Source organism: Ceratotherium simum, chromosome 22 (genome assembly GCF_057802395.1).
Source record: "Ceratotherium simum simum isolate JZ-2026a chromosome 22, ASM5780239v1, whole genome shotgun sequence".
Lineage (NCBI taxonomy): Eukaryota > Metazoa > Chordata > Mammalia > Perissodactyla > Rhinocerotidae > Ceratotherium > Ceratotherium simum.
This window is the reverse complement of record NC_141921.1, coordinates 24,241,253-24,260,189: the sequence shown is the minus strand read 5'-3', so window position 1 is coordinate 24,260,189 and position 18,937 is coordinate 24,241,253. Positions and strand designations below refer to the sequence as shown.

Here is an 18,937-nt window from a genome sequence, read left to right as displayed (position 1 = left end):
ATCTCCAGTATTACTTCCCCAAAGAGGCCAGCCTGGAGGGCCATCTAACGCTGCCACTGCTCCCTCCCCACCGCCTCACTTTGTTGGTTAGTTTCCATCAGAGCCCTTATTTCATCCGTAATTATTGCTATTTCCTTGCCTTGCTGGTTTGTGATCCATCTCCCTCCCTAGAATATGGGCTCCAGGAGAGCAGGGAGTTTTGTTCACCTTCCAGCGACTCACCTGGCACAGAGGATGGCTCCGTCAATACTTGGGGACCGGATGAACGCATGAGCATGGAGAAGTTAAGACAGTTGTTAGGGTCACACAGCTCCGAAGTGGCAGTATCGGGTTCAACCCTTCATCTATGGACTGTCATATCGTCTATTTGCGGCCATTCTTCTTTCTTCTTTCCCGTCCTCTTGCTCTTCCTTTTCTGGGGAAACACCGGAGGAACAACCACTGACTCCTGTGGCCAGAGAGCCCCGGGCAGGCGGAGGGTCAGTTCCGAGATTAACGGAGTCTCTCCAGTGACGGGGGGAGCCCGCTGGGCAGCAAACCCTAAGTCAGCCCTTCTCTCTGCACCTCGGCCCTCGACCTCCCCTCCTACCGCCCGCCGCCCACCCCGGCACCCGCTGACCTCTGCGCAGGGGGGAACGGTCTATCTCAGCGGCTGAGAGCGGGATCAGGCCTGTGGGCCCGCGTTTGAATCCCAGCTCCCCGCTTCCCTGTGGGCCGTGGACACACCCCTTTAGGACTCTGAACTCGGTTTCCTCTAATGGACAACGACAATAAACAATGGTACTAACTTCATGAGCTCGTTAGGATTCAACATGACCACACAGAAAGCCCAGCACTCGGCACAGGGTAAGCGCCAGTGAAATGGCAGTTGGGGTAAAAACAGGGGAGCCAGGGGCAGGGCCCCGCAGGGCTGAGGTTTGGGCGGAGTGGCGGCGGAGCGAGGCGGGGCGCGGCGCCCTCGGCTTCTAACCGGGGAAGGCGCTCTGGGGTCCTCCGGGCCCCCACCCCCACCCCGCCGGAGGGCATGGGGCACCGAACCCGCGGCGCCCCGCGCACCGAGCCGTTGCGGTTGAAACCCACAGAAGGAATTCCAGCGCTGGACGGGAAGGGTGTGGGAGCCACTGGCTGGCAAATCGATCCAAGCCGCCCGGCCCGGCCCGCCTCGCCGAGGCGGCACCCTTTTAAGGCGTTGGGACCCTTCCCAGGCCAGTCCCAGGCCAGCGCGGGGGGCGCGGCCGGCGCCTGCTGGGGGCGCCGACCCCGGGGGCTGCGAGCGGCTGTGCGCTCGGCGGACTTCGTGCGGGGGCGGCCGAGCGGCGCTGGACAGGGGCCGGGAGGGGCAGCGGGGAGAGCCAGCCCGGCCGGCCGGCCGGGGCGGGGGCCGTTGGCCCTCGGAGCGCGCGGGGGTCCCTGGGAAGACCGAATGAGACTCTAATGAAGGGCTCCGGCCTGCACGGTGCCTAGCACAGCGCCAGGCGCTCACCCGGTCCTCCGCGAGGCTTAGCGGGCGACAATGGGCTGAGCCCCAGGCGCCGCAAGGTGTCACGGGCCTGTCGCAACGGGGCAGTGCCAGGGACCGTGGGGAGAGCCCGCCCTCCCCCTCCAGCTGTTCCCAGATGTCATCCTGCCCTTCCAGGCTCCTGGTTCCTGAGCTCAGGGGGATTCCACGGTTACTAAGCTACTGGTTTTTGTTGACTTTTAAATATTTTCTTCTAAGGGAGAGGGGGAGGGGGGCAAAAGTCAGGAAAGAGCAAATAAAAGCAAATCGAAATAAGCTCCTCTCCCCAAAAGAAAGTTGTCCTCCATCCACCACTCACACACAAATCGAAGGCCTCTGAGCACAGTCATCTTGCTGGAGCAACCTGCTTCTGCCCCATCCTCATTTCCCTTTTTGGTGAATGAGGGGTGGTGGTGGATGGTCCCCTTGTCTTCGAACCCTGGGTGGACAAAGGGGCTTCCGGAAAGAGAGGAGGAGGATGGCCAGTGGGAATGGGCTCCCTTCGTCGTCGGCCCTGGTGGCCAAGCGCCCCTCTGCCCTGGGCCCATTCCCCAGATACATCTGGATCCACCAGGACACGCCCCAAGACAGCCTCGACAAGACTTGCCATGAAATCTGGAAGAGAGTCCAGGGCCTGCCCGAGGCCTTGCAGCCCAGGACCTCGAAGGAGAAGCTCTCTACCCCCATGGCTGGGACTCCAGGAGACAACGTGCTCAGCTTCCAAGAAGAGTGAGTGTCCCCCAACATGGTGGGCATCAAGGGAGGAGGGAGGAGATGAGGTCTCACCTTCTGGGGGAATGTTCTGGCCCACTGTTTAGTCTGGTTCAACCCTAAAGGCTGTATACTTTTTCTCCACCCCCATGGTCCTTTGGCCAATTTTTATAGGAGAGTTAACTGGGGTCCTGAAGTTACTTTGGTGACGGGCCAGACTAGGGCTGAATTTTTGCTGCCTCTTCACCAGCCTACAAGGGGACATTTCTCATCCTTAAGTCATAGGCATCTGAGATGTAGACCTGAGGACCTTGAAAAACCACCTTAGTCAGGGCTGAGCATTAGATACCACAGTTTTCCCACAAGGCAACTAAAAGATCCTTCCCCCTCCTGCCTCCAAAGGCTAGGCATTGGCACAGATGAGTCTGGTGGTTTTAAACCACATCTGGAATTCCCTAATACAGGGAGCAGCTGTCCCATTCAGCCTCCACAGAAGCTGCTGCAAGAGCACACATCAAAATATTTACTGGGAAGGCACTGACATATTCAGAGGACATAATAGAAAATTAACGTGCGGGAAGATGGCTGTAAATAGCCCGTTTCCTAGTTGGGAAATCCTGTGTCTGGGAAACACAGAGCTAAGTGTTTCTCCGCCGGGGCAAAGTTGGACAGATATTGTTGGGGATGGATATTTACAAGGAGAGGAAGGAGGGACCTGGTTAGGAAAAGCAAGTGAATCCGCCGTGGTTATTAATGTCACTGTTGAGCATTTGTTCAATGCTTTGCGTCTTCAAAGAGGGCTGCCAGCATTAATTAACCCTCCTGAAGTCCTAGGAGGCAGGTATTAGTGTCCCCATTTTACAGATGGATTAAGTGTTAATAATTAAGTGGTAATTAAAGACTAAGTGATAATTAAGTGTTGCCTGTGCTAACACATGCTCCAGCTCAGTTCAGAGATGCTCTGGAGTGGGGGAACCATTCAGGCAATTATCAGCTGGTCTGGTTTCAGGGAATTCTATGCAAGAGCAAGAAGACAGGCAAAGGGTAACTGCTGCCCAAGTCTGCACGACCTGCCGTCCCTTTTCAGGCTCACATACTTGCTGCAGATGAAGGTGGAAGGCACCTTGGCTGTTATTGCCTCCCCTGCCCTGTGCTCAGCAAGACATGGCTGGGATGGGAATGGCCTTTCTGCAGCCAAAATCCCACTGTCCGGCCCTCCGTGGTACTGAGTCCCTCTCCCCTGCCCATTGCCATCTGCTCTGGGACCGGCCCTTGGCAGGGGGCCCGTGGGGCTGTGCTCAGCTCTCAATGGCCAAGGAGCTGATTGTCCACTTTGTGGAACAAGGGTCAGTGGCAATTTCCAGTAGATGGCACCATCTCTGCCAGGTCACATTGAGTTAATGGAGACAGCCTCTATTTCCAGTCCGCACTTGGCCGAAAAGCGACCTGGCGCACCTTTGGCCAGTTGCTTAACTCCATTTGGCCTTGATTTTTTCATCTGCAAATTGAGGATGATATGCCCTGCCTTGTCCACCTCAGAGCTGATAATGAGGATCAAATGTGATGAGAGACAGGAAACGGAGAGCTGCGTTATACAAATGAGGCTGTCCTTAAGTGTAATTCTCAGGGTTCGGAGGTTTTTGTTGTTGTTGTTGTTGTTGGCTTCAGTCTGGGGTTTTCACACTATGCTCATAAACCCTAGGGTGCTTCAGGGGCCACCCTAGAGTCAAGTGGCCTGATTGGTGGGCCCCATCCCCATTTCAGCCAGAGCTGTTTGGCTTTTATGGGTTTTACTTACTGGAGTTCTAAGTAAAGGCTGCCTTTGAAAAAAGAGTTTTGCTACTGAGAAAAGAGCTGGGAAACCACTGACTTAGATGAATAAACGATATCATAATCATGTAGATATCAACCGAGTAGAACACAATGAGCTATTCTTGAAATAAAGGCAGCTGCGATGGTGCAGTCAGATAACTCTGGTTTTAGCTCGCATTTCAGCCCTGCACCAGCTGCAGGATTTGTTTAATTTATGTGAGCTTTAGTTTCCTCATCTGCCAAATGGAGATGATTGCTAGGCATTTCACAGGGTTGTTGGGATGATTAAATGGGATATTTAAACATTTCCAGTAATAACTAGGATTTGTATAAATTCCTTGTAATAATGATGATGATGATTTCTTTAAGCCCTACAATTATTACATGAGGTAGGTACTATTTTAAACTCCCCCTCTTTCTACTTTTTATTATGCAAATTCAAATGCATAAAATAGAATAGTATAGTCAATGTCTATGTGTCTATCACTGAGTTTCATTAATTATCAAATTTGTGCCATTCTTGTTTCAATTCCTTCCTCCCCTGTTTTTAAATAAAATCCTTTTCACAGATGAGGTGATAGGATTGGAGGGGTTAATTTCTTTGCCTGAAATCCTACAATTAGGAAGTGGTGGAGTTTCAGAAAGCAAACCCAGGACCTTAGCCACTACGCGACAGCATTGGCTATCTTCCCCTAGAAATTGAGCGTCTTTTAGGATGGTCAAAACATTTAGCAGTCCCACATTCTGAATGATCGCACATGGATAACAGATTTCAAATCCAGGGAGCTGTCCAGCATATTTCTAGGATGGCTTCAGACCCACAAGACACCTCTCAGCTAATTTTTCCACTGCCTAATTTGCAGACCTGGTTTTGATGATGTTTTCTGCTACCTGGGTGGCTAGATAAATAAGTTCTAGAACTCTTGTTAGCCAGAATTTTTTCTTGACTCTGCCCCTATATATCATGGAAACCCAGACATCTCAAGTTTGAAAGGGATCTTGGAGGCCATCTTCTGCTGCTTGAATCCCATCCTCAACGTTCTTGCCAAGTGGTTATCCACTTGCACACTTCCTTAGACAGGTAGCTCACCACTTCCTAAGGTAGCCCCCTCCCTTGCTATGGACCCTGAGCATCAAAAGACCATTTCCTTCCTGTACTGAAATCTGTCTCTATCAAACTAATACCCATTGATCTAGATTCTGCCCTTAGGGCTCCAAACCAAATCTATCCCCTTTTTCTCAATAGCCCTTTAGATATTAAAAGAGGGCAACAGTATTCTTCTTAGGACTTGTTGTTTATACAAGCTGAATACCTCTGCTTTTCTAAGTTTCCGCTCACATGCACACTGCTGGGCCCTGTGGCAGTGCAGTAAGCAGAACTGAGTACAGAGAGCAGATGGGCTCCTCTGTTTACATTCTGTATTCCTGGTAATGGCAATTAACACCACATTCACTCTTCTCCCCAAGCCAACCTCACTCTCTGGACACGTTTTTTGAGTTCATTCATTCATTCATTCAATTAAGCAATCAGCAAGTATTTATTAAGCATCCACTATGTGCCTGGCACTATGCTAAGAGCTAGTGGGATAGAGCTGTGACCCAGATAAGGCCTCGCCTCCCTAGAGTTTCTATTCAAGTAGGGGAGAGAAACAGAAAACAAGTAACTAAAAGACTATGAAAGCTTCAGAATATGAAAAGAACTGGTATTCCAGTTGGAGGAAACCAGTAATAAACACACGAAAATAAACCAGATAATTTCAGGTAGCAATGAGTGCTCCAGTGGAAGTAAAACTGGGTAAAGTCCTAGGGAGAGCGTGTTTAGATAGGGCGGTCAGGGAAGGACTCTCTGAGGACAGGAGTCATTTGAGCTGAGACTTGGGTACCAAGAAGGAGCCAGTCAGGTGATGATCCAGAGGAAGGAGGTCCAGGCAGAGGGAGAGCAACTGCCAAGACGCTGAGGTGGGAGCAAGCTTGGAGGGGAACAGTGTGGCTGGGGTGCAATGAATGATGGGACTTGGGACAAGGTGATATCAGAGGCTGGAAGGCCTAGAGGATCACTGTAGGGAGTTCAGATTTGATTCTCCGTGGAATGGGACACCTGTGGAGTTTTTAGGAAGGAGTGTAATGTGATCACATTCACTAGTCTTTAAGGATCTCTCCAGTTGCCGTGGGTTTGTAGGCAGGTGAGAGAGGAAGTTGGGAGCCTCTGGGAAGGTGCTACATCCAGGTGAGGCACGATGGTGATGGTGGCTGGCTCAGAGAGATTGCAGTGGAGATGGAAAAAGTGGGGCATTCGGTGTATATTTTGAGAGGAGCCAAGAGACCTCGGATGACATGGAGCACTCAAACAGAGACATCAAGGCTGAATCCAGGATTTTGACTTGAGGCACTGGTTGGACAGTGGTACCATTTGCCAAGGTGGGGAAGAAATGGGGAGAAATGGGCTTTTAGGGAGAAATCAATAGTTCTGTCTAGTGTCAATTAAACTCCAGGATCTTGTTCAGTTATCTTTTAATTAGTCTTAAATTTGGGATTAGAGAATTGTGGCAAGCCACTTACTCACTCATATTCTAGGACTAATTATTCATTCTTTCCCCTCGTAGCTAACACTTCACAGCCTCAGAATGGGGACTTTGGATTTGCTATTGACTCCACTGCCCTGACTGTGAAGTGGCCTTTGTTCAGTCCTTCATTTATGGATTCACTCAACAAACACACACAGTTGCCTTCTCAGTGCCAGGCCCTGTGCTAGGTCCCAGGGATACAGAGATAAGTAGGACAGAAGCCCTTCCCTCAAAGAGCTCCCAGTCTAGTGGGTGAGATGGACACAGATACATCAGACAGCAATGGCATTCAACAAATACTTGTTGTGCACCTATTGCATGCCAGACAAAGTATGAAAATGATACAATGGTGGAAAAGATGGGGACAGTCTCTGACCTCCTTCATGGACCTTCAGTGTCTTGAGCAAGGCAGATCACAACATATTATAATAAATGTTCCAATGAAGAAGTAGTAGTGCTGTGGGAGCACACTGAGGGGGACACATGACTTGGGCTTGGGGCTCAGGGAAGGCTTCCTGGAGAAGTCTAGGGGAGGCGAGCTGGAAAGTCAAGAGATGAGACCCTTGCACTATGAGTGTTATGAAAGAGGGGCATATAGCTCCCTAGGAGCAGAGGATGGCAGGATTGATTATCCCTGCAAGAGTCTCTATGATGGTGTCTCCTGAGCTGGGTCTTGAGAAGAGAGAAAGAACAGCCTACAGAAAGAGTCCTGCAGGTGCGAGAAAGGGTGAGAACTTCACTGGGGATGGCATGTAGCTCATGGGGGTGGATGAGAGTGGAAAGGTGGCCTGGAGCTTGCTGAGTGTGGTCAGCTTCTCTGGCTGCTTCCAGGCCCTCGGGCAGCACCCAAGAACCTTCCCACCTTCCCACCTCCCCAAGTCAGACAGAACTTGGTCTGCAGAGATGAAAGTCTTTGGTGGGCATCATCCCAAGCCAGACCCAAGCAGAAAGATAAATCTACAGAAAGAAAGGAAATCCTTTTAAGCATTTAAAAAACAGAAGTGATTTCCTGATTGGCAGTCTTCTGGGGTACCTGTCTTGAGAAGGAAAAGGGCTGTTTTGCACTCGCATTAGTAAATCTCCACTGTTTGTACCCACCGGCCAGTCCTCCAGGCTGGTGGAGCCACTGAGACTGGGAACCCAAGGCAGTGCCTTGTTTGAACTGCTCTCCCAACAAACCAATCCCTTGTGCTACTATTACTTAAACAATTGGATGAATCCTACTTTTCTGGAAAAGTTGCTTGGACTATATCTCCACTTTTATTATTTTTTTAAAAATGCTTGAAAACTGGTGATGGGAGTGGTAAGGACAAGACTTATAGGTGGACGTCCAGACTGATGTCCTAGAGCAGAAGCCGGCTCTGAACACCTTTAGAATCCGGTGCTCTAGGCTAGCGTTTTCTCCCCCTTTGAGGGGTCAAACTCCTCTTCGAGAATCCAAGGAAAGCTGCCAGGCACCCTTTTGCCTGAAACACATCCTCTCATCCCTCGACATTTTGTGAATGTCAGAGACCCCATGGGCTCCAGGTTGGAATCCTTCCTGGACACTAAAGTGTCTCCCTTCCTTAGGCTTCCCAGAGCTGGGTCTCAGCTGCTGCTATGATCCCAAGCACATTGACATCAGTACCTCCCACATCCTGGTTGTCAAGTGAATTCATGCACAAAATGGTGCTGGCAGACAGAAGTTCAAGGCCCCTCAACCCTTCCATCTTCTAGTCTCCTCATCCATCCTGCCAATCACCTTCATGATGGTCTTTGACTCCTTGCCTCCCTGCTGGTCTCTCTTCTGCTGTTTTCAGAACGTCTCACCTTGCTGCATCTGGTTCCTTTCCCTCCTGGGTGTCCTTCACCCTCCACCAGCTTCATCTTTCTGAAGCACATCAACAGCACTACTTAGGCATCTTCCATGGCTCCCCCACTGTCTTCTGAATCCCTTGACCTGGTCTTCCAGGGGCTCTGTAGTCGACCCTGCCTACATCTCTAAATGTGCATCTTGCCGCCCTTCTCCATACTCTCTATAAACCAAGATGGGCCACCAGCAGGTGCACATCTCCTCGCTTCTGCTCAAGTTATTTCACTGTCAAGAATGCCTTTCTTCCATATCTTTGTCTATTGAAATCCCATCCGTAAAGACCCAGAATAAGTGTGTCATCCCCTGAATTTTTCACTGCTCACCCCATTCAACATTTTTTCTTCCTCCTTCTTCCATGTTCTTCTTTTTAATTTAATGAACAATTATATCACCTCTCTTTCCTAAGAGTTTAAAGGTAGCTCAGATAACAATAAAACAGGTGGATTAGAATCCCAACACACTTCCCAGCTATAACCACTTTCTGTGCCCCATTTTCCTCTTCTGAAAAATGGAAAAAGTCATAGTGACCACCTTAAAGGATTATTGTGGAGGTCAATGAAAGAATGTATGCAAAGCTCACACAGTACCTGGCGTAAGATAAGGACTCCAGGTTCATCATCATCACCATCGTCATTGTTATTATCAAGGATAAAATGACAGGGGTGAATTAATCAAGAATGGTTAGGGAAGACAAGAATGGTTATGGGAAGACATATACCAGAAAACCTAAGCTAGGGGGAACTACTCAACTGAGGCCAGCATTTTGCTTCGAAATTCTTGGCAGCTTAGGGCAAAAAGTGGGGACATAACAGTTGGTTTCTATAACTCATATTATCTAAAAAGAGAAAGCAGGACAGATCATCGGGAGAGACATCAGGAGCTCTGAGGACCAGTGGCAGGGGTCTTTCCATGAAGGTGATGGAACGGAAGAGTCACTTTAGAACCAGCTCTCGTGTCGACTATTGGCCAGAGTGGAGGACACAACGCCCCAGTCGGATCCGTTCTGGCGTGGGATTTCTGATGAGGCAGTCGTCTGGCACATATTGTGTGCTGCTTTGTGGCAACAATCCCTCCTCCCCCACTTGACCATGGCTCCTTAAGGGCAAGGGCTGTGTCTTACTCATCTCTGCCTCCCCAGTGCCCAGTCGAGTTCCTGGCACCCTGTGGCTCTGCATTGTGTATGAATGAATGAGGAAGTGAATGACGGATGAACCATAAAAATGTCACTGCAAGGAGGGCGAGGCCAGAGGTGGCCAGGATCCAAGCAATGGGTCACAATCATCAGAGGAAGCATTGAGTGACATAGGGACAGACTATCTATAAGCCAAGACATTGCAGGGTTTTTTTCCTCCTTCTGCCTTAAGCTGCAGAGAAGGGAACTAACATTTTCTTGAGCACCTAATATATGCCAGGCTCTATTTTTTAATTTTCTGTTTATCTCATTGTCTTAGCAACCCTTCCCAGTAGATGGTCAATATTACTTCCATTTTACAGATGGGGAAGCCGAGGCTCAGAGAAGTTAGGCAACTTGCTCAGTTAGGCACCCAGCTCGGAGGGGGCAGAGCAGGGATAGGAACCCGGTGGGGCTTCAAGTTCGGAGCACTTTCCCAGACACCAGGAGCCCTTCCTGCTTAGCACCTGCTTAGCACCAGGAGCCATGAGAGGTGAAGGGAAGATGAATCATGATTAAAGGCCCACATCCCGTGTTCCCCTTTTTAATTTAATTTTATGGTTTTGGGAGCCGTGTCACACGTAGGTTGTGGGAGCCTGCAGAGATGGGCCACCGGTGGTTTGGTTTAATCCCCTTTTTAATATCTTTGTTGCAACGTTCTTTCCAATTCAGCTCCCAAGTCACATTAAAAAAATACCTCTTCCTTAGGGTAAGCCTTCTCTTATTAAACAGATTCAAATGAAAAGTTTTAAAGATAATTTGAACAATAAGAATCACTCTAGCTCCCAGCCGAGTCTCCTTTATTGCTGTATTTATTCCCCAGTATTTCCTGTCTCATTCCCCAGCTCATTGAATCCCTCATTCCCCCGACCCTTCCCAACTCACGTCTGCTTCCTGTTTTCCCGGATTCCCCTTTCCCCTCCAGGTAGACGGAGGGGCAGGGAGGGCAGGAGTGGCAGGTGCCTCACCTCCATGTGCCCAGCTGCCTTCTAAGGCTGTCCCACCTGCCCTGAGGGACAGGCAGGGAGGAGCTGGAAAGCGTCTGGAGGGGAATTCGCACAAGGCTGGGGGTCTCCAAGTGCATCTCTTGCATCAAAACCATGGGAGTGAGGCAGAGGGTGGATGAGGGCTACCTGCTCAGAATGCAGATACCTGGGCCCCGTTCTGGACCAACTGAATTACCATTGCCCCATGAGTGCCCAGGAATCTACATTTGAAACCAGCCCCAAAGGTGACTTCTGCACATATGTATAGAAAGTTCCCTGATACTTTGGAGGTCAAAGATGATGGACCCTCAGGCTTAAAAGGGACACAGCTTTGAGAAGAAGGTGTTTCAAAGAAAAGCATGGAAGGAAGGAGACTGACCTGTATTGAGTTCTAGGTGTATGAGAGGGACATCGTAGAAAAGGGACTCTACCCCATGTAAAGGCCTTTGCTGAGAAAGAAGACGAACACGAAGTCCAGACGTGGCATTCGGGAACCTGAGGGATTTCACAGTGTTATCTCCTTTGCTGCCGTTGGTGTCACCATCCATGGTGCAGATGACGAGATAGAGATTTCCCCAACTTCCCTCCACAGGCAGCCAGGCCCCGTGCTGTGAAGGGTCAGCGGGGCTCCAAGCCCCGCGGCTCTGCCTGCCAGCACCAAGCGGTCTCTCAGTCGGAGCTGCTAACATTTGCATAGCGCCCGTTACAGTTTACAAAGGGCTTTCACGTCCATCATCTCACTTAATCCTCACCCAACCTGGAGAGTGGAGGAGAGGCAGGGCGGGGAGGCTGGGCTTTCTTGAAGGCCCTCTGCCCACCCCCTGCCCACCCCCCACCCAGAGAGGTCGCAGCAGACAGAGCTCAGTGGGTTTCCAGGTACCTTTGGGACACAGGGGCACAGGCCCTGGGATAGCAACTGAATCTGCAGCTTCTCTCAACTGCCCCTCCACCCCCAGAATGAAAAAAGTCAGCCCAGGCCCCTCAGTTTGTGAGGGAGGTGGAATCCACCCTCTTTCCTCGTTCCTTTACTTTCTGCTGGCTTTCCACCAGGCTTTGGTGCTGTGTGTGCACATGTGTATGTGTGTGCATGGGTGTGGGCGTGTGTGCATGTCTGTGGTGTATGTGTGTGCATGGATGCGGTGTGTGTGTGTGTATGTACATGGTTGTAGTGTGTTTGTATGCCTGGATGTGTGTGTGCGTGTGTGTGGGTGTAGTGTGTGTGTGTATGGGTGTAGCGTGTGTGTGTGTGTGTGTGTGTGTGTGTGTGGCTGTGGTGTGTGTATGGGGAGGGGGACCCAGGGCAGTTCAGTGAATCCTGAATCTGGAGGAGAGTGAAGATGGAGGTAGACACGAGGTAGCTTTGACAGAGGTGTCTGTGTCCCTTCCCTCCACATTAGGCAGTGGCCGTCTGGGTGCTGCGACATACGCACCAGGGGAATAGAAGATGGATCCCTGCTCCCCATGCAGACAGGAAGACCCAGAAATGTCCACCAGCCTCAATCAAGTGAGGGTGGATGCCCATTGGGGAATGGTGCCCGCTGGGACCCCAGATCCCCTGCCTCCCCGATGAAGGCCTCTCCCTGTCTGGGCCTTTTGGTGCCTCCTCCCCACACCACAGCCACAGCTCCTGCAAGTCCCTGAGTCGGACACCCGCCTGCCCACCAAGTTCTGCCTTTTGCTGCCTTGTCCTCCGGGTTCTTGGCTGGCCCCCTGGCCTCTGGCCCTCCTACAACTAAGACTCAGAGAAGGGAAGGGAATTGCAGAAGGTCACTGCGTCAGAAGGGGCAGACCTGGGGTTTGCACGCAAGTCTCCTGACTGCACGGCCCCTGCTCCTTCTCCCACTTGTACTGTTTGGGGAAGCGCAAGGCAGTGGCTGAGAGTAGAACCTTGGAGCCACGTGGACTTGGGATCTAGTCCCGCCCCAACTTTTACTCCCTTGGGGGAACTTGAATTCTTCTTTCAAACTTCCCAAGTCTCAGTTTCCTCTTTCTAAGTTGGCAATGAAGATGTTACCTATCCCCCATGGCTGTTGTGGGCACAAGCATCAAGTATAACACCTGGGACCTCGTAGACATGGCATAGGTCCTGGCTCAGGCCTCAGTCCCCTCCTGTCCCTCCTCTAGACTACTCCCTGTGAGAAATCCCTCTCATCTGTGGGACCAGAGCCTCACACCTCCCTGCTGAAATCTCTCCAATGGCTTCCCCGGGCCTTTAGAATAAAATCCCTCAGCATCACTCCAAGACCTGGCAGGTTCTGACTCCAGCCTTTATCTCTAACCTCACCTCGTGTGATCCCCCATGAATGAGCCCTGCTCTCTTGAGCTCAGTCCCACCAATGCACCAAGCTCTTTCCCACCTCGTGACCTTTGCACATGCCATTCTTCTGTGTCTGGAAAGCTCTTCCTTGCATTCTTTACCAGGCTAAATGCTTATTATCCTTTAGGCCCCGCTTAAATGACACTTTCTCAGAGAAGCCTTTCTCGCTTTCCTAAGATAGGGATATAACCCGCTCTTATTCTCACACACAGCTTTTCACTTCAGTGTGAAGAGCAGCATAGCCTAGTGGTTAAGAGAGCAGCATCTGAGCAAGGTTGCCTCAGTTCACCCACTCTGTCCCTTCTTAATTCTGTGATCTTGGGAAAATTACCTAACTTCTCTGTCCCTTGGCTTCTTCATTTTTAAAACTAGGATAATTGTATCTTTCTGTGTCAGTTAGCTTTTGATATATAACAAACCACCCCAAAGCTTAGTGCCTCAAAACAACAACTATTTACTTAGCTCTCATTTCTGTAGTTTGGCGATCTGGGCTGGCTTTTCTGGTAGGGGCTGGGCTGGACTGAACGTGGCTCCTGCTCCCCCACTCGCCGATAGTCAGCTGGGTCTGGCTGGCTGTGGGCTGAGGACCTTGGGATGTCCCCCCTGGATGTGTCGTCCACCAGCAGGCTCTCCTGGGCTCATTCACGTGGAGGTTGCTGAGTCTCAAGGGAAACAAGAGGCTCAGCACTAATGCCCGAGGACTTTCCAGGTCTCTGCTTATTACTGAATCCGGATGAGCAGGAACTGACAAAGGGCCATTATTGTAATCAGTCTTCTACACCATCCCACCGGGGCTGTTGTAAGGATTAAAATGAGAGTTTTGCATGGAAAGTGCTTAAGGCAGTACCTGGCTGGTAAATTAGCATAATGCTCCATAAATGCTCATCCTTTTTCCTACTTGCTGAACTAGGACCTGAGGCTTCAACATATCAGGCAGCTTGCTTAGGGTCTGGCCTCCATTAAGTGGTGAGGATTTGAATCCAGTTTCTGCTTCCCTCCAGGGACTTTGCTCTTTGGTACAGTGCTCTTCTGCTGCATCCACACAGGCGTGTTTAGAAGTCCATCTCACCCACGGTCCAGAGATCAGACAGTGGATGGACCGCCATCCAGGCCCAGGTCTGTGCAGAGCCTGGAGCCCTTGCTCACTCTTCAATCAGCCACGTTGCCTGGGCGCCGGGCCCGGGTACCATGTTTGTCGTTGATCTGAAATGCCATAGTGGGAAGAAAATATTTGTTTTGGTGTCCTCTTCCAGCACTAACAATTTTCTGCTTGCATTTTTCTGTTGTTTGGCTCAGATGAATAGCAGTTTTCATCTTTGCTCCGTGTTATCCTGTACACAGAACTGCTGTCGGGGAGCTCACAGCATGCTTGCTTAGTCATTATTCTGGGAAGGGGTGCCAACCAGTCAATAGCCTTTATTTTTATCCAGCTCTATACATCGCAAATGCAGAAATAATGCACAGTGCCAGGCACAGGCCCACCATCAGACACCTATCATTTCTGGAGGTGGGCAAAGCAGAGGTGGGGGCAGCAGCCAGATCCAGGCAGCAATTCTGACTTGCTTCCTTTGTCTGCGCCCAGGAGCTGGGTTAACCTTCCTGAATGATTCACTGTGATAAGAGTCTGTGGCAGATTCTATGGTTTTTACCAACTCGAAGGAGAAAGCAAATAGCATGGGAGAGGTGCCAGCATCGGCAAAACTTCTTGGGAAGAGCGAAAAAAAGATAGATTCCAGCAAATGCAGGCGAGCAGGCTTGACGTTGAACCCAGCAAAGTTGTGGGGAGAATGAAGAATCTTTCTGTGAGCCCCAAGGTGGTTGCTAAGAGTCAGGCGGGTTCTGCATGGGGTCTGCCAGGCGACCGCCTTGCAGAGGTTGGGAGTTCTTAGGACCAGGCCGAGCGTCTGATCAGCTCACAGGGATGTCAGGTCGGAGGTGGGACAGGAGGTGGGATGCTAGAAAATGGAATCAAAGCCAGACAGGTTGTAACCAGTACAAGGAGTTGAGCAATCTTTGGCAACAGAGCTCTTGAATTCAAGAGCTCCAAGAAATGCACAATGGTAAAGACAAGTTCATGAGCTGGTTCATTCATTTATTCAACAAATACTTACTGAGCTGGAGTTGTATGCCAAGCACTGCTCTGGGCCCTGAGGCCTCTGCTGTGAACAAGATACAGCCTCTGCCCTCACCGAGGATACATTGTTGTGGGGGGTAAAGACATAAAGAGATGCTATATGATGGTGTAAGCACTAGGAAGAAAATGAACAGATTGATGGAGCAAAGAGTGCGTAGTAAGGGCCAGTGGAAGAGGGACACCTAAAAAATGGGCAAGAAAGGCAACTTTGCAAGTATGAAAGATGATCTGAGGCCTGAATGATGAGAAGGATCCGGTCAAGGGTTGATCTAGCCTTCCATAGGAAATGCAGAGGCCCTAGGGCTGCAATAAACTTGACTTGTTAAGGAATATTTATAAGGCCAGAGTGGCTGGAAGAGAGGGAGTCAAGGCAGCAGGGGGCCACGGGGCCACTTCGTGTGGTACCGTGGGGTCAGAAAGGAGTTTGGATTTTATCCTGTGTGTAATGAGAATCCACATGAGGGTTTAAGCCGGGGGATGGTTTGATCTGAGCTCTGAGAATGTCCTCCCTCTGCAGGCATGCAGTTTTCTAGAACAAATAACAAAAGAATCTTATTTTCTTGGAGTGGAGGGGGCAGGTAGGGAGACCCTTGATCAGGGACTTGTAGCTGTGCTGCGTCTTGAGTGCTCGAGGTGTTTGATAACGGCCGCCTTGGAGAAGTGGAGATGGGACGATAGTGACTAGATTGCTTTATTCCCCCAAAGTGTTGATCCAGGATTACTGTCATGCTAGGCGGAGGGTCTCTGACAGTGCCCCCAAGGCTCAGCTCTGGACTCTCAAGTTTAACATTTCTATCCGTAAATTGGCGGAAGACCCAGAAGACATGCTCATCAGACATGCGCTGACATGGAGCTGTCAGGGACAGCTAATGCCATGGACGACAGGCTCAGGATTCACTGCAATGATCCTCCACAGGTTGGAGTAATGGGATGAGCCCAGCCACATCCCTGATTGCATTCCGATTGGGGAGCAAAGCCCAGCCACGAAGCAGGGAGACCAGGAAGACCTCAATGGGTAACTCTCCCTGGAAAGGAAGTGGGGGAGTGGGGGGTTGTAGTGAAGGCAGTCAGACCCATCCGCATCCGCACAGCAGCCTCTACACTTTCTTGGTGACAAGGTCCTTAGCCTCTTTATGGCTCACTTTTCCCATCTGTAAAGTGGGAACGATACTGTCTATTGCCCAGGGGTGTGGAGAGGATTAAATACGAGTGTATACGTGAATGCCTGGCTTCCTGACTGGCCTGTAGTGGATTCATGGCAGATAGGAGGAAATAGGAGTTTGTAGAGGCTGTCCCAGGGAAGCCCGTGTGCTCTGGGGAAGACTTTCAGGGGCACACGGAGGACCCACAGCCAGAGTGGGCCCTTCTGGGAAGGCCAGCTTCCTAAGAGGCCCATTGACCCCTGCGATGTGTCCAGAGGAGAGTGACCGGGGAGTATGAACAGAGGTTCCTACTTGGCTCCTACCAGGTCCTCTCCGCCAGCCTGGCTTCTGGGTGGGGGAGGGGTGGGAGCATCCTCTCAGATGCTGAGAACGGACCCCCTATAGGGTGTTTTTTTGGTACAAAAAACCCCGGGGCCCTGTGGGTCTTTTAGAAGCTGCTTTGACTTCTCCTTGGAGCTGGTACTTCGAAGGATTCAGTGGTGAGACTTCTGTGTGTGCGTGTATTGTGTGATACTTTTATTAAAAAAAAAAAAAACAGAAACCGAACACAAAAGTAGAGTGAATAGCGTGTGATGTACTCCTGTACCGTCACCCAGCCTTTAGCAATGATCAATATATTACCCCCCCTACTTTTCCCTCCCGCTGCTGGATTAAATTTAAAGCAATTCCCAGACATAATGTTGTTTGTAAATACTTTAATATGTATCTCTAAGAGAGAAGGGCTCTTTTTTTGTTATGTGTAGCCGCAATACCATCATCATAATTTTTAATAATTAACATAATTGTAGTAAGTCTTTCTAATTCAGAAAATCTATTGGTATATAGCTTACATTGCGAGGTTTTTTGGGAGAGGGAGAGGCAAAAACTGGTCCTTCAAGTGTCTGGTTTCTGTGGCTCGAGACTCACCTGTTCCCTTTGAGGATGATGATGAAGAGGAAGAAGGGGGATCTAAAACTTGGGATGGTGGATTGGCAACCTCTTTATTCTGATTGTTCCCAGGGACACCTCGGTGACAGTGGGCCCTATTTATAGACTAAGTGTAGACACAAGAAGAAAGTAAGGAAGGGAACAGGAGAGAGGGCACGGCAGAGAGAGAGAAGAGAGAGAAAGGTGGGAAGAGGAAAGCGAGAGTAGAAGCTGGCCTCGCCTCATATGCAGGCTTGCGGCCCCCCGGGAGCCTCGGGGCCAGCGCACTCGCACTGGAGCTAACGCGCACAGCCAGCACGTGCTGAGTGCTTCCTGTGTGCAGGTATAGTGCTGAGCTCACACGTGGCTCACCTCGGCAAGTTCTCACACCACCCATGGGGTGGGTGCGACTAGTGTCATACCCATGTTACAGGGGAGGTCCCTGATGTTCCAGGGTGGCACATGAAATAAGCAGTGGTACCCGATTCTCCTCCAGGTCTGTTTGGCTGGAATCTGCTTTATCCTGCCACTGCTCCCTGCCTCCAAACCTGTGAGGCTACATGTGGGGTTGGTGTTCAGGAGGCACGGCTGTCTCGCTTGTTAGAATAATGACATGTTTCCATATCCTTAGGTCTTTTCCATGCTTCCCAAGGGCCCTGGCCACCCGGCTCCCTTTCCAGGACCCTCTAGGCCTCATCAGGGCTCGGTAACTAAGGGGTTAATGCCCAGCACAGCAGGAAGCCTCTGGGGCTGTAGCCTGTGCCCATTCTGATTGGTTGTCAAATGCACTGACTGTTCCCCTGATTCTATGTGTGGTGACAGGCGAATCATTGTGTGCCTGCATGTGTGTGTGCATCAAACACGTGTGAGTGTGTGTGTGTATTTGTGTGCACATGTGAGTGTGCAAGTGCTCATACACAAAGAGCATCACCGGCAGGCGCGTCCTTGCTGGAACGTTCTCTAGTCACTGTTTGCCAGACTCTCTGGGCTCTCGGAATGGCTTGTCAGAACAGGAACATGTGCCGGGCCTCCCCAACTGCAAAGCTCCACTCATAGGGTGCTTTAATTTTTCCCTCTGACTCTTCTTCATCATCTTCACTACCTTCTCCCAGGGCCAGAGCACAGAACACTAACAGAATGCTCTGTGTAGACCCCTCATCCGCCCTTCACAGGAGCCCATTGAGTAGAAGTAGCAGGTGGTTCTAAATTGGGTAGCCATGGTCCTCCTGGGAGTGCCAGGGAGGAAGGTGCCCCTTTGCCAAGGATGCTGGTGAGGCAGTCTGATCTACAAACCAAGCCAGCAGGATTACCATCCTCTCCCGCACCTGGAAAGTGCCAGCAGCCAGGAGCCTAGAGTCCATGGGACCATCAAGGCTAGTGCTGGCCATCAAGGGTCCAGCTGGGGATGCAGGTAGAGGCCAGTGTTTAGATACAAGGAGATGTTTGTAAATCTATGCAGGGACCAACCAGCTACTGGTGCTCCCAGGAAGTGAGGCTCAGTCCAGAGGCTACAATCTGGTCAGAGGACCAGCCAGCCAGGGTAGATGTGGGTATCCACAGGGCCACAGTGTGGAATCCAGGATCCAGGGGCCAGCCAAGCTGACATTGGTGTAGACATACCAGCTGACACTTGTGTCATCCTTACTCTGTGCCAGACACTGTCTGAAGTGCTTTGCATGTCTGTGATATTCCTGTTAACCAGAGGAGGAGGCAGGGGTACCGAGACGCTGAGCCACGGGCCCAGGGTCACACAGCTGGGAAGTGACGGAGCCCGAGTGTGAGCTCCAGCTGTCCCCTCTCCCACTCCACAGTCCCTTCTCTCA

General features: G+C 50.7%; 1 protein-coding gene across 1 annotated transcript in view; it reads left to right on the top strand.

The window, feature by feature from the left end:
* The first annotated feature begins 1,898 nt into the window (after window positions 1–1,898).
* Window positions 1,899–18,937, top strand: part of C22H1orf94 (chromosome 22 C1orf94 homolog) — a 36,339-nt gene continuing 19,300 nt past the window's right edge. The window contains exon 1 of the mRNA XM_004425925.3: window positions 1,899–2,227. Coding sequence (XP_004425982.1) covers window positions 1,899–2,227 — 329 coding nt within the window. The remainder of the gene's footprint in view (window positions 2,228–18,937) is intronic.